The sequence below is a fragment of the Rhea pennata genome, chromosome 2 (genome assembly GCF_028389875.1).
Source record: "Rhea pennata isolate bPtePen1 chromosome 2, bPtePen1.pri, whole genome shotgun sequence".
NCBI classification, from domain to species: domain Eukaryota; kingdom Metazoa; phylum Chordata; class Aves; order Rheiformes; family Rheidae; genus Rhea; species Rhea pennata.
In genome coordinates this window covers 15399853-15423851 of record NC_084664.1, presented here as the reverse complement: position 1 = coordinate 15423851, position 23999 = coordinate 15399853, and the positions used below count along the sequence as shown (strand labels likewise).

The window sequence follows — 23999 nt, the reverse complement described above, 5'->3', positions numbered from 1 at the left end:
CATCGTGCGCCAGCCATTTTGCGTCTGGATGCTCTTTCCAAGCATCTTTTCATTCACCTACTCAGGGCAGGAAGAGCAGCAGAGCCCTGCATAAAGCCGACTGCTCGTAACCTCGGAGCAGATACAGGGAACGACTTTTGCGCCGTTCGCCCTCGCAACCCGCAGCCACTGGGAGCTCGAAGGAAAGCCTGGAGCAAAAGCTCGGCCTCGTTCGACGCGTGCGTCCTGCCGGCCAGGCTGCCGGAGCGCCTCCACTCACTCCCCAGGCAGCAACACGCGCGGGCCAAGCGCGCACCCCTGAGATGCCCCCTCCACCACTGGATTTGCCTTCCTGCAGCGAGTACTGCAGAGACAACCCGTCCACAGGATCACGGATAAACTCTTCAGCCTACACAAGAAATACGCAGAGCAAGAATGTAATAAACACACACGTATGCATATTCTCAGCTGCAGACTCACTGAGGCTTTTCCACCCTTTGCTTTCTTCGAGGTAGGTTTTGAGCAGTTCAGCTTTCTCCTTCCCTCCGCCCCTCAGCAGCCTTCTCTACAGCAGAGAGACCTTCCGCCGTATATCCTGCACCACCACTCACTGCCAGAGTCGCAACACTGGCTGGCGAGAAGCACCAAACTTATGCAGGAGAGTAACTTAAATTTTTAACTCCTTTTATAGTCATGAGATGATAAAAATAGGGTTTGTGGACTATACGTTTAGCTTGCCTTGAAGAAAAAGGATGATGTTTTGCACAAGAGGATAAAGATATTGCATGTTTCCCACAAATTTGCCTCCCAGTCTTCACACTAATTAAAAATTATCAGACTTTAAAGCATTGATATATGTAAACCTCTTATCTTTCAGAAGTATTGAGGACTCTTTATTAATCTGAGACATTTCAGAATAAAAAGTGTGTGTGCACGTGTATGCAGGCATATACATTTACTTACACATGTAAATATAAAAGATGAAAGTCAAACAAATAAATGAAAAGGCTCCAGATAAGAATGGCAGGAGAAAATTTTATCCAACTACTAGCTGTGTATCGATGCTGAGAAAAGTGTGTTTATCTTCCTGTAAAGTCTCATACTATTTGGGGGCAGGTTTAGTTCGGTTGGTTAGAGCGTGGTGCTGCTAATGCCAGGGTTGTGGGTTCAATGCCCCCATATGGGCTACGCTGGGGGTTGGACTAGACGACCTCCGAAGGTCTCTTCCAACCTTACCATTCTATGATTTCTATCTTGAATAAAGGGAGGAAAGAATACTGCACCTCTCATTTGAAAGGCAGTAAGGCAGGAGGGTGCATTTTTCAAATTGCACCAATGTCATAACAGATACAGGAAGGCTGCATCCTCTGAGCAGTAACTGAGTTACTGCTTTGCTCCTTCACAAGAGTAAGTGACCACTGGAGACCAAACAGAACAAAGTGTTTGAAGAGTGCAAAGTAGATACATAATTTTGGAATTGGCAATAATTGCAAACATTTCCTCCTACCCCCATGGCTGGAAAAAGTGAAATACTTACTTCATCGTAATCTTACATTTAAATGACATCGCGAAAAGCTATTGGAAATGAGGATTACAGGACAAATTTGTCCATTTCTGTTTTATTACTGTGAAGTTGAACTTGAAACAGAGGTAAATCACCCATACGTACAGTGCTCAGAAAATATTGCCTGCTATGTCAAACTAGAGCAGTATCTTTATGCACCTACTTAATAGATACTTACCACAGAAAAATGTCATACAGTTCTTTTGTGAAAGCAGTTTCATAATTTTTTCACTGCACCACTCTTAGTAGCCCTTTCATTTTTATTTATTTTCTGTTAGTCAAAAACTCAACTAAAGTTTTGAATAAAACATGGAAAGACTTCACTATGCCTACACTAAGACCTTTCAGATGGAACTCATTGCAAAAGCCAGGCAGTACTTGACCTAAAATCCCTGTGTCACCTAATGAAAGTCTTAAACATCAGAGCTTAGAACAGATCGGAAGAGAAGAAGCTAATGTCATTTTTATACTTGGTGAAGAAAGCTTTCAAACATAGACAATATTTTTGAGATTTTGGCTCAAAAGTATCCAAAGGTAGAAAGATAAGGAGAGGATTTATAAAAAACCATTGCAGAAAAATTGATTTGTCTAGGCTATAGAGCTGTTTAATAAGATGCATCCCCGCATTACCTACCTTATCAGAAAATAGTGAAGACAATTTTATTCTTTTATAATGCAATAAAGATGAGCTGCAAGCAATGCTTCAAATAGCATTTCATTTGAAGCAGTCTCAGTAGTTGTTGCTCACTGTTAAGTCTCATTCTCTCTGCAAACCTGCAAAGGCATTTACCTTAAGAGCCTATATTTGAGGGACTCATTTTCTCCAATTATCCACTCAGAGGCTGGGCATATATACATTTATATACTTATATACACATATATAAAGCTTCCCACTGTCTGGTGTCTGGAGAGATGCAATATTCTAAGCAACGGGTAAAGCCATGATACTCATAACCCATAAAGCACAGAAACTGTAAGATGCACTAGGGAACACAGCACAGAGACACTTGACTATGCAGAACACAAGTAAGACCAACTAAGACAACTTAGGTCCTTCGGTGCTCGTTATCATCATCTCAGGCACATTCCTCCAGATTTAGACTAGCTTTTGAGTACCAAGTTGTATGTCTATAGTGCCTCTAGCTCCTCAGAGTAAAGACAGCAGAGGTGCCTCTTCAAAGAGGTTTACCAGTTTTGGTACTGGTACTGCAAAAAGTGGCTATCTGCTGGTTCCAGTTTCAAAGTGGATCTCATCCATGCTACGGTTTAACCAACGTTGTGGTTTAACCGACAAACTTTGGTTGAACAAAATTTTACTTGGCAAAGAGCTACCAAGGGTATACCTACATCCACGACGTGTTTTTTGCAACCCAAATATATTTCCCAAGCAAAATCATTATGACTGTGTTTGTAGAAACTTCCTGTGGCCAGGTGAAATTGCTCTGCAGGTTAAATTCACAAGGCTTTGGCTTTGTAAAATGCCACTGGAGCCTATACTCAAATTTCTCTTTCAAATATCTAAATGCTAATCTTTAAGGCAACAGCCTACCTGACAAAAACAAAAAAAGATTCTCTTAAATGAAAGTTTTCTTTTACAGACTGTGTGGTAGAACCACAAAGGGAATGGAGTTCAAATAGCTGTAGACATCTATTTCAGAACTGGACACCTCTTTCTCTCCACAGTCAAAGGAGATTAGCCAGTATAGTCAGTCTAGGGCATACCCTGCCTTACTCTGAAATAGGTGTAAAACAGGTCAGATAAACTCATCCTAAAGGTGTCCATTCCTCCCCACAGGTGAAAACCAGGGTTGCCTTGAGTGCTTAGCTTAGTTGCAGGATCAAAGGTTTGTTCATATTAATCCCATCCATCGTGTCAGCTTTGAATCAGCTGTTGCTCAGTGATTGCCAAAGAAATCCCACTTTTATTCCAGTTGTGAACACTGCTGTATGCGGAGATGAATCAAATACAGCCATTAGAAATAATGCTTTAATGGTTGATCAAAGTTTGCTTTGAGAAATCTAGTCCCTCAGTTTGTATGTATAACTTCCAGAAGCTAAGAGTTTAAATTGCTATCTTTGTATATCCCTTTACTGTGTGTATGGAAGTAGTAGTACAAAGATTTTATTTTCACATATTATTTGTATTTTTTTTTGCTTTTGTTTTTAAACCCACACACTCCTTAACTCCCTTCTCATTTCTGCAATCACTTCCAGTTTCTGCAAATCCAGAATTGCTGACAGACAATTATCTAAATCCATAATGGAGGAAAGCAATATAACCTGAAATGCAGCACAAGTTCACATCTATTCCTAACCCAAATATAGCTCTGTCTCCAAATATCAGTATTACAGTGTTTCAAAGATTTCATCTAAAATTGAACATTATTCAGAATATAGGAACATAATAAAATAATACACATTTTAACTGATTTCTGGGGCCCTGTGTTGTCTGCTACAAAACTTCTGTAGCACTGTTACAAAATTTCTGTAGAAAAGTTTTCTTACAATGCACTGGATTTTTACCCTAAATACTTTATCTGCCTCTAGAATGATCCCACACTGCATTTCTGAGGCTGGAGTTCATCTTATTTACACAATGCATTTAAGATTTACAGCAAGAGGTGGGTGTGAGAAGGAACAAATTTGATCTTTCGAAAGCTATAAAATATAGCAATAAATTTATGGAGAGTTACTCCTTAGCCACTCCTTTATTTCTACATCATTTTTCATTGCTTGAGAGAGTAAATAAAATGCCAAGAACTAAGAAATAAGCCTATTCTATTAGCAGCCATCTGTCACTGTTTCATCCCCCTCGAAAGCAAACACATCAGAAGACCAAAACTTTAAAGCAATGTTTTACCAGTAGTCAGCAAAAGAGATGGTCTATCCCCACAACGTCTCCCTATCTGAAAAGTGTAGGTTTACATGTCACAAATGCAACAAAAAGGGGAGCAAGCAGATCCCCTACAGATTAACAACAAAAACAAGAGATAATGCTCTCACAGAAGTCTAAAGATATTCTTAATTAGCCCAAATTGTAAGTTTAGTGTCTTACAGCCTCAGGCTGGTGGTTAAAAAATATAATCCACACGTTTCTTTGGTTTTGTTTTCAGCTTTTCTGTTTGTTTGGTTTTGTTTTTTGTTTTTTGGTTTTTTTTTTCCAGCTGTTCCATTGAAGACTGTTGTCCGGGCCATGGGGCAGCAGTGCAGCCAGCAAGGCACGGAGCCACCAGCATTAGAAGGGTCTTCACTAGCCCTACAACCTCCTATAAACAGGATTGATTTTTCTACCCGAGGAGGCTAACCATGGAGCGTTATTAATGATTGGTAATGGCCGTGTTTGTAACAAGAACGCAGTCCCTCTTTCCTAAGTGCTTTTTTGTTTTCTGTCTGCAAAAGAGATTTCCTATCAAATAAGATCATCCCAATTAGGAGTGAGTGAATAATTAAGCACATTTGACAAGTTCTGCATCCTCTCCTGTTGGCAAATTGTCTGTGAGTAATTTATGTCAGTGCTCCACCGCCCACAGAGACTAATGCTACTGCCTCAGAGCAAAGCAACATGCAACCAGGAAACCAGTTACTCTTGCAGACTGGTGATTCTGGATATTAAGGCTGCCTTGAAGCATAGTGTTTATCACATTTCAGAGTAAGTAACTATAAATGCTACTCTAAGCTTTCAGAAATGATGCGCTAGGACCATTTGTTACACCTGACCCCAAAGCATGACATGTAAACATGCCTCTCTGAAGAAAAAATTGCAGAGAATGGTTGTCTGTACCATGAAAAAACATTTTCTACTCATTTCAAATTCACATCCGTTTATCTTCCTTCTGTTGCTGGTTTTCACTTACAATGAAATAACAAAAAGTAGAGGAGTAATCAAGAATAATCAAGAAATTATCTGTAGAAGTTATTACACTTACGGCTATGAGTGTGATGACAAAGTGTTTCAATAAACAAATAGCTTTATGAAAATAGGACTAAACTTGTGCCATCAGAATACTATGATTATGCTACTTCATGTGTTTGGTTAAAAAGTTTTAAAGTTTTTATATACATAAAAAATTCCCTCACAGAAAAAAAAATACCTCTCATTTAAAGAAGGGTTAAAAAAAAAAAGCACATAACAAAACAACCACAATATGTATGTGTATGTAAACATTCATAGATACATCTGTGATTTCCATAAGTTTCATATTCAAGTGACCATTAAATCTATTTAACATGTCAAATGTAGACTAATATCCAGCCTGACTTCTTAAAACATTCAAATTGAATACTTCACTTCTTAATAATCTTTCTTTATTATCTCTCTCGTACTCTGTTCTGCAGCTATAATCTCAAATAACACTGTATTAATTCATACTGTATCAGATATAATACCGTATTTTTATTACTTCCCATTACCCATGCTTTAAGGAAAAAAGATCTCACCAGATGGAATGAAATGTTGAAATGCCCAGTGGTTACTAAGATTTCCTTTAGAGCATCCAGTAAGTTCTAAAATACTTTATTGGTTCCAGGATTTTTTTAATTCTAGTAGAAGCTATAGTATTTTCCTTGATGATATACTAAGAAGATTGAAGATATAAAAGATTAATTTAGTAACATAAGCAGTTTAAAAAGCCATGTGTTTTTACAAAAGCAGCAAGGTCTCAGTAAAAACACATGGTTTTTAAACTGCTCAACAATCCAAAATTAACAGCAGAACACGACACTTGGAGAAAATTCCAATTGGAGATCACTCAAGTCAGAACTGTGCTGCAGAGAGAACAGATTTAGCCTCACAGAAGAAAGAAACACCTGGTACCGATTTTTTGATTCAATAACCCTGGCTTTAAAACAATCACATCCTTGATAGAGCTACAGGAATGAGTGTAATAGGAATTCCTGAAAGGAGAGAGCACCAGAAAGTGAGGAAACAGACTTTGCTAAATCTTCTCAAAATATTGTGCATGAGAAACCTTTCTTATTTAGCTGCCAATGGCTCAGCGCAAGCCTCAGTTCTATTTTTTTTTTTTTTTTTAATATTATTCAACATGGTAAAGGAAACATCTTAGATCCTGGCAAGCATGTCAGAGTGGGAATAGTGTTTATGAAATCTTTTGGGAGTCGTTCCAGTTATTGTACTGGACTGGTGGACACTGAATATCTACATTTCACTTTCACACTACTTCCAACCAATGTTTCTGACCAAGGAAGTTTACAATAAAAACTTGACCTGATCCAAAGCTCGCTGGAGCCAGCAGAAAACCTGCCACTGATTTAAGCAAGCTTTGCCTCTAAGCCATAATCTTTCATTATCAATGCAGATAGATTTGTCTGTAGCAGCTATTTAACCTTAGAGATAACTCCATCTGACAAAGCTCCAAATGGCTGTTTGCTAAACTCATTTTTCTCCTCCTCCCTTTTCAAATGTCTTGCTTCCTTAGTTCTCCAACACTTGGAAATGACAGGATTTCCAGATACCAGGCTGGCTCACAGCTGGAGAAAGGAGACAAAGAGATACAAACAAGAGTGCCAAAACCACAGTCATTTCTGAAACAGGAATGAATATGAACTTACCTCTGCAGTTCTTTGACAACATACTAACATGCACTGCTCCAACCCTTTAAACAAAGCCACTTCGAAATATTAATCAATTACTCCTCAGAGTATCTGTTAGGGACTCAATAGATAAACACCTAAATCAGAGAAGTAAACTGAAGTGTTATATTTAAAATAGCAGTTTTAAGGTTCTTGAAATTCACACACTTATTTACACACTGACACCTTCAACTGTTTCGCTTAGTATTGGATGTTTTGAACATTCAGATTGTGAGATACTAAGAGAAGACACATACAACGGGTCTTTACAATGTGTCTTTACGATGGATTACAGCATAACCTGCAGTTACACGTCAGTGCTTGGCCAGGATGGAGCAGGCATCCTGCAGCTCCCAGGCTGCCTTCTGGCCACTCAGTGCAGCGCAGGACAGCACTCACCGGTGCAGACAGCACGTCTCTCAACCAGACTAGCAACACGTGCTGGTTACACAGGGTGTAAAAAGGTTTTTAAGGCCTACAAGTTGCATAAAACAGCTTAGTGGTCATTCTGTAAAGAAAATATGCACAGTTGAATTTCCCCAAGAAAAGCCAACTTTCCTTCTCTTGGTAGACATAAAGAACATGCATTTGGGGTCTTGAATGCTGTCAGTTTTACCATTCCTTAACTAAATAAACCACTTTTTCCAATGCTCGGTCATCGTCTTTGAAGCATCTTATTCTTGCTGTTCTTTCAACTCTCTCCAAACTTGTTTACAGTTTAAGTCTAGCGTGACAGCAGATCACTCTAGCATAAGTCTTCCTGCTGCTGAGTAAAATACAGTCAATCCTCCCAACGTTTTACAACACTATTTAAGGAAGCCCAGAACAGCACGTGCCTTTGATGGCAACTCACACGGGAGGCAAGTTATCAGCTTGCAACCCACTACCATGCCCAGCTCCTTCGCACAGTACTGTGCGGCTGGCCTTCTCCAGCACCGTGATGTGGATTCCTTTTATTCTTTCTAGGTGTAGTGGCTACACTCATCTCATAAATTTATAAAATGTCCTGAAATCAATGGAGTGAATGCTGAACTGAAACCCTGACATCCAAAGTGCTTGAAACTCCATCCTATCTTTTTATATTCCAGTTCAGTTTTAAAATACCAAACAGTCTTTAACCTAAGAGAGCCCTCAGGGACAACTTGGTACATCCTACTGATTCATCAGTAAGCTACTAAAAACTACTCAGCGGGCATAGACCGATGCACAAAATTCAAAGGTAGGCAAAGTCATGAACTTCTAACATATCAACTAATTCACAGTGAAAGTCTGCAGGCATATTCTTACCTGTGAGGAACAAACTTGCACTTATTGCAGGGTACAATATGTATGCCTATAGGTATCTACAGAACAAGCGACATGTCACAATTTTACGTCTTCCTTTAGCCATCAGCAAGTTCCCTGCTCCTTTCTCCCTTTAGTACTTCTTCACAGCCAACTGTGCACTCACTTCATAATATTCTCATTTAACACATTTTCCCTAGTTTGCTTATGAGAACAGAATATGAAAGTGATGAATGACAAGAATCATGCTAAATTCGTCACAGAGATCACTTGAGTAAATACATTACAGGAGGGCAATTTTCAGCTAGCTGTTGTTAATTTGTTAGACTCAAGTCAGTGATTTGGTGTTGTGTTTTGGCCAGATGCTCACCCTCCAGCCTCTGAGAAAACCTTACACTAGCCCCATCTCTGGTTTTTAAGAAGCTGATCCAGCTACCTGAACACATTCTGCAAACAAAAGTGAGAGTTTCCCTAAAGGCACACTGTTGGCTTAACCAGGTCACATTGCTACCGACTCATACAATACCAAACCATGGATCAAGTGGGAAGCTGAACATACAATACAGAAGAGAAAAACAACATAGCATGCTTGCAAAACTGTTAAATATTTCACTAGAAATATAATTTGTTTTTACAAATAATAGGTTTAAGAAGAAAACACTTTCATTTTGTTAATTATTTTTCAAGTCACAGAATTACAGCATACTTTAGGAGGTTGGAAGAGACCTCTGGAGGTCATTTGGTCCAGCTCCTCCTGGCAAAACCAGGCCAACTTAGATCAGGCTGCCCAGCGCCATCTTCAGTCACTTTCTGTTTCATGCCACAACTTCTCTGGACAGCGTGTTCCACCTTCACAATGATATTTTTGTTCAATTATCACTTTGGAGTTGCCCTTACTGCAACTTGTGTTGGTTGCCTCCTACCCCACTGCAGCACACATCTGGCATCCTATTCTCTAGCCCTTCCATTAGGTAGCTGAAGAAAGCAGTAACCCCCCCCACTCCCTTATGCTTCTGTACTTCAAAGAGAAAAAAATTCAGTTCACTCTCTCCCTCTCTCATACTTTTTCCAAATCTTATTAAAAATGCTTTTTAACTGTAACTGTTGCAAGAGAAATGTATAAGATATAATCACACTAAGACCAAGAACTAAGACCACCCTTTGTTATTTAACAGACCTAAGTAACTTAAAAGGAAATGCAGACAAAGAGAAGGCCATTTTCACAATATCTCATGTAGTTGAAAAGGGATTTTATTTACGATATTTAAATGCAGTACTGTGAAACAAACAACTTGGTTCACAGACAGCGCACCCGCTGCTGAACTGTCACTGCCTGACATCCTGCCTTATCTGCCAAATTGCTCATTAGGTTTGGCAATTTTCACCTGTGCCTCCAGGGTATATTTCCGCAGGGAATAAACATCGGTCTGCTTTAACAATCTTCCGCAGCAAGCTTCCAACCTCTTCTCAGAAGGCACGCAGGCACACACTGAAAACGCCGTGCACACTGTACACTTACAAAAAAGATCCAGCTCTACTGATGAAATACAAAACCAAGATATTTTACCTTAGGTAACAGAAAAATGGTAAAAGGAGAAAGAGCTAGATAAGAAATATAAACGAACAAGAGGTCGTATTGATGAATTGCGTTTTCACAACGCAAAACCACGCGGGAGACGCGGACCAGCACGACTCTCGTTTCCACGCTGCGCTGGCGAGATTTAATTCGCGACAGCCCCCGCCCCGAGCAGAGCCCGGGCCGCGTTCGCGCATGGGGGAAGAGGGAACCCAGGCAAACGCTGCTTTTCCAGCTGGACCTGCTCTAGCTAACCTTTCCCTTTCTGGGAGAGGGGCGATGGCGTGATCTGTAAACAAACAAAAGGGGTAACGCGGCAACCAGAACAAAGAGCGAAAATCTCAGCAGCCCCAGCTGAGAGGCTTGGATGCCGCCTCCGGGTGCAGGTGAGGAGATGGGGAGATGGTGACACACCCCGCGGGTGCAGGTGAGGAGATGGGGAGATGGTGACACACCCCGCGGGTGCAGGTGAGCGCCAGCACCACGGCGCAAAGCCACGCTTTGGTAAGTGCTTTCGCAAACTGCTGAGGAACAGAGCCCAGCTTGCGAGCAAAAAGCACCAGAGATGTAAAACAAAATGTCTAAAATGTTATAAACCAATTTCAGATGGAATACTGTTTTTCATTTGCTAGATGTAAAATATTCACCACCAACCCTACAATTAGCTGGAAAATTACAATAATTACAGCAATTTTGTATCCCATCTCCAATCCAATTAATAGATATATGACCTTGTCAACATGTAATAATCAGGATCTGCATCTACCACAAAACTGGATGGGTTTTATTTGCTGAATAGAACTTACACAGTAAGAAGATAATTATTTGAAATACTGAGAATACCATTTGTATGCTATGCTTCGCTTCACAAGTTATAAAGGAAATACAATAGGGATATTATTTCCATTTTCAATGTATATTTAAATTAAATTCTTGAAATAGGTATGTTTAATACAGGATAGTATTACTGGACTGGGAGTCTAAGCCTGTTTGGAATATTTAGAAACAAAAGATATCTACTGTCAACACCAAAAAACTAAAACATTAGCTAAAGGAACACTTGTAATCTGTATTAACATATTTATGACAAATTCTTCCATGTGTTTTATTTTTGCATGCTTTTACAAAACGTATTAAAAGAGCTGCAATTCTTATCAACATTTTAAAAAGTCTTCTGCACGTCTATAGACCTTTTTATTTCAGGGTCTCAAAGCATTTTTGGTCACTTTAACAAGCAGTGAACTGGCTAAGAGTTACATGTATGTCCCAGAATGACACAGAGGATAAGTGAGCTGACCGATGTGTCACTGAATTTTATCTGTGCTATATGACTTTGATGCACTAACATCAGTGTCCTGAATAACATACCAGATAATCATGCTAGAGAGAAATTTGTATGCATTTGTCTGTTTGAAACCACACTGTGCTGAGAACCCAGGAGACAGCTTTTTGGCTTATGCACAGAAATAAGACACCCACTTATTCTCCTTTGTTCTCATCTGCCATTATTCTTTTCCCTAATTTAATTCGGTATTCTAATAAAACATAGTTACAGCTTGAAAAGATATACTTTCACTTATATGTAAGCTAACTTTCAAGTGCTATTCCCTGTTTTACAGAAACTCTCTGTAAGAGAAACAAAAACCTCACAGATCTTCACAGAGACTTCTTTTACATATGTATTTTTACTCGATTATTTAAATATGTATCCTAATACAGCATTTTATCCATTAAAAGAATAGCTAGAGAAAAAAAATCTCTAGGGAATTAATGAAATACTGGCTAAAAATGCTTTTTCTGTAGAATATCAAAGGACTTATTTATATTAATTTCCGCTAAGAAATTTCTAGGAAGAAAATCACTACTAGAGAGATCTAACAAAAATTAAGGGTAAACCTCACAGAAGAGAAAAATTATTTCTAAAAAGCTTTTCAAAGCTTCAGTGAACAAAAGGTTAGATACTACAGATAGAGAGGGGCACAATGCTTTCTCTAACTTTTTTTTCTTGTCCGTATAGTACTTTTAACAACGGTAAAAACTGCATATTAAGTAGTCATTTAGCTCCTTTTCCCTTTTAATAAACTAAAGTACTCAAAGATTCTGCCTGGAAAAGAACTGTAGATATATAATTCCTATATAATTCCTACTTCATGGCTTTGAAAAAAATCTTCTCCACTTTGAAATAAATAAAACAAAGTATGTTCCTAGCTATGTTGCTTTTTTTTTTTTTTTCTTTTCCAAAATAAATCAATGTAAACGCATGCATCGCCAGGTATTTTTAGTGAAAGGTGACATGCATAACCTTCCAAAGTTTAGTAGAAAGTACTCCTATCTAGTTTCTTTCTACCATTTTCTTCATCGTTAAATAGAATAAAACTGGCAAACTGAAATTTACACCATACGGCAACTTCATTTGGACATTTTGCAGTCATTTTCAGAGCAGGACAATTTTGAACTGGGAGTATATACAGAGCTGATTGCTGCTAAAAGCAGCTTATAACTAATTTATTAGAGCAGAGAGATTTATTTACTTGTGTGCAACAAACATTTACGCAGTTTCTCAATTTTGATCAGCTTTCAACAGTACTTGGCATTCTCGTAAATTAAGATGAAACATGTTGAGACACTGCGAACGCGTACTTACTTGCGCGGAGGACTGAAGGTGTGACCTCAATCTCACTTGTTGCTTGATAAGGCTGAAAGGCCGAAGCTGCGTTGGAACCGAGCTCGCTGCCAAAGATCTCTGGACTTTGCGTGCCCGTTGAGCTGGCGCTGGTGCCATCACCTCCATGGTGCGGATCTTGCTCATCAAACACAGCTACGAGCTGCGAATGACAAATTTAATCTACCGTTAGAAAAAAATTGCAGCAACATCAAAGTGCTGTTGTAGATCAGCATTTCATCACCTCTTCCCATAAAATAGCAAGAAACATCTGTCAGTGGAGGCTCAAATCACTGTCTGGATCAGCCCAAGGGAAGGAAGCCTTTGACTGCAAAGTCCGAAGGGTCGACAGCTCTGAGGCCGGTGCAGAGGCCAACGCTCGGGGCCACGGGGTGACCGGCACCAAGCCCAGACAGGAGAAGTCACACTTTTCCTGGCAAACCACTTAGTTTTTTGCGTTGCTGGCAAAGACTATCAGAGTGCCAGTGCCTGCGCCTCAGAAGCTATTGCCTGCGTTTTGATATCTCTATAGGCATTGTCATTACAAAGTCAAATCCTGAGCAACAACGCACCTTTATGGAATAAAGCCTTACAATAAGAAATGATGCTAATACACACCTTGAAAGCTATGAGCAAAATACAGGCCTTAAAGTGTTACACACACCACAAATTATCATCTACTAATTTGCTACCTATTGATGCATAATCTGTTAATACAATTTAGGTTGTGGACTTCTCTTGCGGAATTCCACTAGCCATATTTTCAGAGGTATTTTCCTATGTTTGCAATTGGTGTCTCCAAGATGAGCCTAAAAAATCATGCACAATTTTAAAATTAACCAAGTGACTGATTTAACAGAACAAGATTTATTAAATTTGTTTCACCAATGAAAGAGAAATAGGAAAACCATCACGATATTTTTCTGTAAATCTTAAGACATTTTTCCACTATAAATGAATGCTTTTATTGAAACTTAAATAAACCCTTCCCAATTTATCTTTGGTGAACTACTGAAAGAGAAAAGGCAAGCTCTTATACACATTTAATCTTAAAACTTAATTTTCAAGATGGGGGGAAAAAAGTCTTATGGTTAACAACATTCTGCAGCCTATAAATTAATCTATAATGTAATATTTGAAAGACATTTCCAAGAAAGCATTACATTCTTCTGTCCAAATTGGTAGGGTAAATGGAGCAAATCAACTTAAACCCACGCTGATCTCTGCAAATTGTTTATTTTGTTATAACAGCACTTGAAGCTTCCTATAATCTAAAAGAATCAGATAAAACATTTTCTATATTTTTCCTGGTTTGCCCCATCTTTTTTTGGCGAGTTTGACATCTCATCATCTTAGTGATTTTAATGTGTCCCGTAGCTGACTTGTCCAAACATCAGTAAAAATTAAAAACTGCAACTGCAAACACCAGTGGCAATGGTTTGGGAATTCAGTTTTTGGAAATCCTTTCAGACACAGATTATTTTTAATGACTGGTTTTGAAATTGGACAGGGAAGTAAACCTCTGCTAGTAACTCTCTATTTAAAGCAATTTAGTCTCTGGCATGTGTGAAAAAGACAGACTGAACTGACTGTGGGTAAAAAGTAAGTGCTCTCTCCGGTACTATCTGAAAAGCAGGTAACAGGAGAGCCTGGGCAGCAGCATCAGACAACTAGAACATGCTTTTAATACACAATTCATTATTTCACGCTTGAGAAACCTATATACAGGATAGCAACAGAAGAGACTGACATCATCTAAAACATCAATACTTCAAGAGCATGAGGAAGTTCATTTTCTAACATAATGAGAAATATCAATACTTAAACTGAAGCATATTTTTCAAAGGAAGCACACTTTACCCTCATAACACTCACTTTTATTATATGGTTTATAACAAGCTAATTACCAGTCTCCACCAACTGAAAATAAGTTAATCCATAAGTGAAAATGGGCGAGGTATCAGAACACAGCACAACTATGCATTCAACAATTCTAAGGACGAAATAGGAAATCATCTTCTCCTTTACAAGGCAATTAAGACTAATCCAAAAATTACATTCTGTTCCTTTGAGGCCAGTTGGCAAATATTACTCAATTTATGCTGCTGTCTATATTTATATATATATATGCTCTACTCTAAGTTGCCTCCAGCTTTTTGCCCATTCCAACCAGTCAATCTGCAACTTTACGACTTCAGAACATCTAAAAACTGATGTTTCTCATTTCAAGCTTAGCTTTTGATTTTGTGCATTTTTTTCAGTTATTCACCATTTTAACAGCATCTAACCTTCAAAAGGCTTCAGTTCCACTGAAAAGCATACGAAGTTGTACAAATATTTTCATGCTACATTTGAAGCAACATAACCTGTGTTCAAGCTTTAATTCTGATCAGCTCTACTTTTTATTCTATAGTAGCAGCTTTTAATTCAACACAGGTTTACAGCAGCAGCACTGCTACACTAGTTAGGAAGTTCTTTGCACAACAGAGTTTTACAAAGTTAGTATTCACACTCCTTCCCTAATAATTACCTAGAAAGCCTCCAGGATGGGAAGACTTTAACTGCATAGACGCAGTGTTGGATCCTGATTTTCCAGAGCTTCATAAGCCATTCTTTGGGTGAGAGGTTATGGAAACAAGGACAGACAAAACATCTTCCACTACATCCTGATACAGAGCATTAATTTTTGAATTCTCAAATACATTTTGGTTTTCCGCAACAGAAATTTTTCCAGGAACAATCTAAGTCTTATACACTTTTGAAATTCTGGAAGCCCCAAAGACACGAACACTGTGGTTACACAAACCAACTTCATTACACATACCAATCCAACCCCCAGAGCAGTGCACCTGCTAGCCACACGATAGCCATTTCCCCCGTGCACTCGCATGAAGTAATGAAAACGAATACAGAAGTGTGGGGCTTCCTCCACATGCCCTGCTCCACTACATACATTCGATGCATTTCTATCCCACATTTCCCATGTAAAACCAGTGAAGTGATCTTACCACCTCACTACACCTCGACTGCTGTTCTGCAAGCACGAGAAACCAAACAAAACCCACACTTCTAGGGACACGTCATGGCTACTTGAAGCAGCCCCTGTGCTAGGTCACTGGCCCCACACCCGCAGGACGGAGCAGCTCCTCACCAAGAGACGCTGCGTTTTGCCAGAGAGAAAAACGGTGAGATCTCAGTTGTGTTTAAAGGCCAAATAGATGGTATTAATTTGGCACAGCATCTAAGATAGATTACCAGATCCACTTTTATCAGCCTTACCCTCAATGATAAATCTATTTTGATAGGTTTTAAATATCAGATTGACAAGGAGTACATCCCCCAACCCATGGGATCTGAATCTGCCAGCATCAAAGAGCTGGCTGTATGGCTAATAGGCTATGGGGAGGTTAATCACCCAGGGTGACAGGACACAGGTTTCCATTTTTCAGTCACTGAACTAAAAAATTGGCAACTGAAAATAAAATTATTAGCAAACTACTTTGTTATCCTGAAACAAATTTAATAAGCGATAGTCTTGATAGTCTTAACCTAGACTGACGTGTTTGCATTTCTAATTATAATATGGCAAAAACAACAGAAAGAAGGTTTCAATACAGATTTGCATTCTTTATCAATTTAAGCTGGAATAGAAGAATCACCAATTTAAACAGGTTAAAAATCTGGTTCCTAGTATGAGCATACAGTAGTGTTAATTTTTTAAAATACATATATTTATTAGCGCTCGCAAATACAAGAACAATAGCTCCAGAAAGTCATTTAATTTCAGCAATGAAATCAGATAAACCCTCTTCAAACAGTCAGTAAGCTTAAAACTCACAATAATCCTATTTTTGAACTCCAGTGTAAGAAATTCAAGTAATTTCTTTTGAACTTTGAACAAAATATATGATTTTTAAAAAGCAGCTGAATTTAGTATTTGATCAACAGTAATCTTTAGAAAATACACATGCAAGGAATTGCAGTAAAGCCCAACAATATTTCCAGTGATGAACGATGTGCTTGGGACCCTTACTACATTTTGACAGTTTTTCTTATTGTTACCATCATTCTTGCAAGAGAAAAAAAAAAATGCAGAAGTATAGTTTTTAAAACCAGGTACAATTTGATACGCTTCTCTTTTGACCTATAAGGTCCATTTGTAAAGTAAACAGCAAAAAGAGAATAGGCAATTTAATTAATGCGATTAAGTACAATATCTCCATCAAGAGAATTGCTTACAAATACTTACCTTTCTGATTCTGTGGCTTGAGATATTGAAACAAAGTTTTATACTGAAATCTCACTACCTTTGAGACTGAAGGACTGCATTCTGTCAGAGCACTGCGTTCCGTTCCCTATAACCAATAATACATCTGACCAACTTTCCACGAAATCATGCTGTATGGCATTAACTAGCCGACCTTTAGTTCTTTCTGAAAGGGATACCACTATGAGTTTTTCCATTACTTTGTTCAAGAGTGATATCATACTAACAAGGATATATTTACTTAAAGAAAGAAAGAAAAATCAAGAAGCATGATTGATTTCAAATATTGCCCACAGCATCCACAGCCTGCATTACAACATCTACCTTTGTAACATTCCTCTATTCTAAGGTATATCAAAAATGAGTAAACACATATGCAGTCTTAATTAAAAGACTAGATTAAGTACTTGAATGTTAATTAACTGAATAAAAAATGTTCATACACCAGCCATGGATGTTTATATTTTCATTAGTTACTAAGAGCATATTAAACAATTCATCACTATCAAATAGTGTAATTATGTCATCTTTCCCTGCAATAAAACCAGAAACCCTCTACTTTGCAAAATTTACAAAGCTAGAAATTTTTGCTCTGTTTCTTTGTCTCCTCAAACAAACAAGATTGTCAAAAAACCACTAATTTTTTTCCATCTTAAGTGACTTTCCAAAATTTAAGAATTCTTCTGTAATCCATATTGGTGAATTTGATATTGTCTCAGGTATAATCATCAGCAGAAGTAAAGATTTCTCAGACTGTTATTTTAAGATCAAGTGGGATTACAGCTCTATTTTCACACCAGAAGGACAGAAAATGGTCCTCTGGTTTTCATATCCTCTGCATTCACCTGTCCACTTTTTTTATCATGAAGTAAAACTACAATCGCTTATCTTTTTGATTGATTAAAGACCATTTAAATTTTTTTTTCTGCTCACAAGGATGCCTATCTGATGTTTTCATACAAGGAAGTCCCCAATTTGTTTCAGTGTTCAGAGATAAACTACTCTGCAGCTGCTGAGTAACCAAAAATGCCTCGATTCCTCTAGCTGCGCTGTACATTTCCTCTCCTAGCCCACACAACACTTTCCAGATGTGGTCTTCATTTTCACAGTTGCTCTGCTGGTCTGGAATTGATGTTGCATATCTTCTCCTGCAGGATGACCATTAAGGTATGAAATTGCCTTTGACATAACTGATTTTTTTCCTGCTTCCAACAGAATATAAAGCAAAGCATTTCTACAACGGCTTGGAGAAACAGTAGCATTAAAACTGCTGATGGGGCGTTGATGCTGACAATAATTCTTGTTCTCAATTTATGCCTAACCCAGAGAAAATCTTGATTCTAATAACTAAACAACTTTCATAGAAGACTTTGGACCTTGAGGAGACAGATTTGGATGGTCCAAATAAGATTCTAAAATCTAAACTAGCCTGGTCAATATGTTTCCAGCTGAAATGGCTATTTCAAGACTATTTACTTTAAAACTTGATGTCAGAAGGCTAAGCTAAGCCCTTTCCAACAATTCCAATGCATAGTCTCTTTCTGCATTAACTTTTAGACAGCCACCTGATCTGCTGATGTGAGAGAATTCAATTTGTATCAAAACTCAACATAGACTTTGGCGTGCAGCAAGCACCTGGAAGGAGGACCTGCAGAAGGCTGGCAGAAGATTTAACAAGGCCATGACTGGTATTCTTTCCACAGCAAAAAACTTTTCCAGAGTGTTATGCAGTCTCAACAAAACCTGTGTGCTAGGAATCAGCAAGTCTCATATAACTAAATATGCCTTTTGCAATGAGCACAACCAAAGCGTATTCTAAGGGAATATAAATAGATTCCTACAGCAACTTTTCAGACTTGGCAACATCCAGGTGTAAGCAAAACATTCTGCATGTTCCTGAATCAATACCACAATGCACAATACAACTAAAAAGCACTTGTTTAATATGGCCCAAAAGTAAATCAAATTTCAGCTAATGGCACCTCAGACTCTAAAACATCTTGAAATACTAACAAGTTGCTTCATGTGTGAACAGATGAGTATAAGAGGAGAAAATTTAAAAAATCAGGAAAATACTTAACAAGGTAGTAGCCAATTATTATTTAGATATGAAGAAAACCAACTATGAAATCAATTTGTAGGCTTTCTGATGACTGAACTGACTTTAATGACTCAGTGGTAGGCCTAAATACTTATCATTTCTTGAGCTTCACTCTTCTACATGGCTCATTAAAAACCTATTTAAATATAACTACTGTTTCAATGGTCTGGTAAGAGGAATTACAGGGGGAAAAAAAGCTTTATAACGAATTATGCATTACTGCTCACATCTAAAGAAAAAAAGAAAAACCCCCAAAAAACAAAGAGCAAAACCCCTGCAGCTTCTAAGAGGCATTCTGTGCTATATGTCGAATTTCAGTGTCCCCTCAACAAAACTGACACATCACCCAACGTTTTAAAAGAAAAAGGTCAAGTACACTTTAAATCTTAGACAAACTCAAATAAAAACAACAAATCTTTGTAATTTCAAGAAATGATCTTTACTTAATTCTAACTAATCAATATCAGTCATGGTCAGACATATCTTTCAATAATTACATTTCAAAATGATGTAGCTAAAATGGACCAAAACAGCCTACATTCTTTTAAAAATATTACTACAATCTATTTGAATTCTTAACTTATAATCAGAAGTTCTTCCAAAAAAATAAATGAATACAAAAATACAAAGGTCATTGTAAGGGTCAGATTCTACTATCAGATTAACTCTTTGTACTAGGTCTTATGTGAGCCATACAGAAGTGTAAGTTTATATAGAAACATAGAGTAACATCAGCTGGAAGGCACCTCTGGAAATCATCTACCCTAAGCCTTGCTCAAAGCAGGGCCAGCTAGATCAAGCTACTCAGATCTGTCCAGTAAAATTTTGAATATTTCCAAGGACAGACACTCTATAACATCCCTGGGCAAGCTGTTCCTGTGTTTGATCACCCTCATTTTAGAGAATTTTTTTGCTTATATTGATTTGAAACTTCCCTTGTAACAACTCTTTCCTCTTGTACTAGTCTTGTGCAGACTGAGACAAGTCAAGCTCCATCTTTTCTGTGGCCGTAGAGGGAACGCCATGCATTGGGCAACAGCACACAACAGTACCAAAGGCTTCTCTTCTTCAGGTTAAACCAACCCAAGTCTCTCTGCCTCTGTGTCCTCCAGCATACTAGTCATCCTGGTGGCCTCTGCTAGGCTTGGTCCAGTACGTCAACGTCTGTCTTGTATTGGGGAGGCCAAAATACTCCAGAAGGAGAGGGGCATAATCACCTACTCAGCCTACTGGCTACACTTTTGCTGGTGCCACCAGGGCACACTGCTGCTTGCATGCAACACGTCATTGCCACGTGTTTTCCCGAAGAGCTGCTGCCTGCGCTGCTGCACAGGGTCTTTCCAGCCCTGATGCAGGACTCTGCATTTGCCTTTGCTGAACACAATCCCTTGAACACAGTTTGCCACCTCAAAAATCTATGATGTAAAATAATCCCCACTGGAAAAAATATCATAGGTCTAATTGAAAGTCATTCTCAGATCTGCTGACTAAGTAAATACCCTTTACTTTCCCAGCTCAGCATAACAAGTTAAATTATATTTGCAAGTTCAGGACTCATCTATTACTTCAAAGGATTCTTTGATTTTGCAGATAGTTTAAGAATCTTCTGCTTTATTAACTTTAGGTCTAAGAAATGATTCTGAAATAAATAAATAAGCTTATTATTAAAGTATTGCTTTTGATTATTTATTTTCTAGAGCGCTTTGATCTGAGAAATTCTAGAATCAATATTAAATTGCAGTCTAACCTTCTCCCAGCAGGGATTAAATGCAGTTTTAGGTACCATACTGTAAGTTCCCAGGCTATTTTTAAAATGTGATTTTAAAAATACATATTTTTTTTTTAATTTTCCCTCCTTCTCGCAGCAACCCTCCATTGTTGAGCTAGAGACTGAAAGTCAACATGATTATGACACCTTGGCAAGTACTTTGTGCATATTCTGACTGAATTGTTTTCTACCTGGCCTCCGTGGTTTAAGCCAGGCTGAAGTTTAGACCAAGAAGTAGGACAGCTGCTAAAGAGTGTTACAGTCACTGCGTGGCTGTTAGAAGTAGCTGCCACTGAGCTCCTTGTCAGGTTGGCTGGATCTGCTTTTCCATTCCCTCCGGCCTACGGTATAGCTGATATACCAGGCCTACACCGGGTATGTCCCAAGAGTCAGTTGCCAGCCTCCCTGTTTAGTCTGCCAGCTGCCAGTCAGCCTGGAGCATGAACAAAACGAGTATTCTGCAAAGTCCTTCTGAGCTGCTCATCCTGCCAAACCTACTGCATGTACACAGCAAGGCCAGTACCAGAGCAGGACGATGGCCACTGTCACCAACCATCTCCTACTGCCCAAGATGACATCTACCTTTGCCATCTCCTACAATCAGTTAACTTAGACAAATAAATGGCATCCCTGGCATGTGGAAAGTGTACAGAAGCAGTCTACGTATCCTGAAGCTGACATGTCTGGAAGACAACTCAAGATAGAGGTAGATAAGCTTCTTTGAAGTAGGGCATATTCACCTGGGCCAGGAACTGCAAAAGCTCTAGTTTATGACATTAACTCATGCTCCTAAATGCTGCATTTCTGCTATTTTTAACCAATAACACTAAGGAAGGCTCCACAATCGGTATGAATTAACTAAGGGTCCTTTCCTTCTCAACAGAGTTAATAACTGAATTCAACCATCACTGGTACCAGAGGGTATTAAGCTACGCCCAGCAAAACGGAGGGCAAATTCCACAGTTGCACTCTGATCTCTGGGAGGAAAGGTTTAGCCATCCAAACTCCAAGAAGTACAAACATTATATCACTGCAATAGTAAATTACTTGATTAAAATTATAGAGAAAAAGATTCCAGGGCACAGAACTACTAAACTGAGATTGAAAGAACAGAGAAAAACATTCTCATTCTCTCTGTCTCTCCTCCTTTAAACAACCTCTTTTAGTTTTTTTTTCTTACATGCTTCTCAGCAAAAAATGAATGCATTACAATCAGAAGATGGATTTTTGCAGTTGATATAGTCCCACCTCACATCAGAAAAAAAAATTGCTTAATTCCATACTCATTTTGGAAATGAGAACGACCAGGGAAAATACCTCTGCCTTAAAATAGAAAGTTTTTCAATCATGCTTTTTTGTCATATGGTTTTTGTAATGGGCTGTTTCTTCATTGACAATTCCTTTGAAAGCATGTAGAGTACAATGCTATCATGTTATTTCTTTAAATTCATCATTTATACAGAGCAGACTTCTTCAAAAACCCATGTGTAAAAACAGTCCTCTTATTCAAGATTCAAGATGTGCTCTGAAAAAATTACCAAAGAATATGATTTGCAATGTTACCTCTTTAGCTCATTTTGAAAAGAAACAGGAAAATATATACCTATTCTGGCTTTAAAGAGATGCATAAAGAAATCATGCTTAAAAAAGAGAGTGCTGTGCTTGCAAAGTAGGAGCTACACGTCTGAGTGCACGAATAAGCCACTTTCAGCTCTTCCACTTTTGCTCCTTCAGCACAAATGAATGTATGTGCACTACACTCAGGGCAACGTTGTTAATATTATTTTGGAAGCTATGCACATTTTTAGAGTGCACTATAAAATTCTGTCTCCTTTTCTGAAGGGGGCAAGCTGCTAAAAGATACCCTGATTGTTCCCCATTCAGCTGAGCTTGTGGGTGTGAGATGACTCTGCAGGTCAGCAGAATTCAAGTCAACAGAAAGGACCATAGAGGAGTTCTGTTTTTATTCCTGACATGCAGGTCAGCAGTTAAGCAGTGACGCTATGCAGTAAGTAATCCAGACACTGAGGTTATTAGAGGGGCTGGTGCCACATGGCAAGATATATTGCTGAAATAAAGATGTATTAAATCTTAACAGTTGTCTCAGCTGTCATGGCGAGCTGCAGTCCTTGAGTACTGAGAAAAAAAATGGTTTCAGAAACCTCAAAAAAAAGAAGAAAAAACAGTCTTTCAATTCCTCTGCTACAGGATCAAAACAGCAGCATTTAAAATCTAAGATTATAATTTCAGCTGAAGTACAAAAGGTATCCAGTTAGTTAAAACATGGACCAATCTTCTCAAGCTTATTAAACTTCAAGAAAATAGATCTTGTAAAATACAACTGCTAATTTTTATACTATGTGCTGTTCAGTGTAATTTGCATGCAAAAGCCAGGAGAATGTGATTAAAAATACCCATCTAGAGACACAGACGAAAAACTTCAAACATTTCCTGATTCCCTTCTGTTCCACTCATTATTTCAATACCTCACTACAACAAAGGAATAGATAACACTTGTCCTTGACATTAGCCTAAATTATCTTTAGTGTGCAATACAGTATCTATTAAATTAGGCCTTTTTTTAAATCAACTGTCAAGGTTTATTCAAAATGTAAAACTCTATGTACCTTTTGCCTTTAGTATAACATTTTCTTTTGTCACAAGAAACTTTTCAGAGGCCTTAAAAACAATGAAATAGGTGTATTTTTTTTTTTTAGTTAACTTCATTATCTAGTATTAACAAATGTGAAAGAGACAATTCTGGCATTTTAAAACAACAGCAGTCAATAATTAAATTCTTCTTTTTCTGCATAATAACAAGAAAGTCAATACATTAGGCAAAAATTCATGCCTCCCTTTAACAGGTCTCCAAAAAAAGTCTTAAATGTAAACAACTGGTTGTTCCCTTGCGAATAACATTTTATATAGAGTATTTTAAAATATAACAGCCATGAAAACAATGTAACTTAACTTACAGTTCATTAGGACTATTCTTATAAAACACATAATAAAATATATAGTGCTGTTTTGGGAGCTACCTGTGTTGGCAGAGTCCATAGCTGTGTTAACCAAGGTGCCTGCAAAGTACTCAGAGGTTGCTCCTTTCCTGTGGCAATCCCAAGACGTTGTCCCTGGCTCCCCAAGGCTGGTCTGCGACTATGCGTGGATCTGGGATGTCTTTCAGCAACAGACCTTTGCTAGGTGACTGA

At 38.2% G+C, this 23999-nt stretch overlaps 1 protein-coding gene across 16 annotated transcripts in view; it reads right to left on the bottom strand.

The window, feature by feature from the left end:
• The window catches only part of PARD3 (par-3 family cell polarity regulator), a 470717-nt gene that overhangs the window by 297172 nt on the left and 149546 nt on the right, over positions 1-23999 (bottom strand). For all 16 annotated transcript variants that reach the window (XM_062568908.1, XM_062568913.1, XM_062568911.1 and 13 more), the window contains exon 3: positions 12637-12817. In XM_062568908.1, the coding sequence (XP_062424892.1) occupies positions 12637-12817 (181 nt within the window). The remainder of the gene's footprint in view (positions 1-12636; positions 12818-23999) is intronic.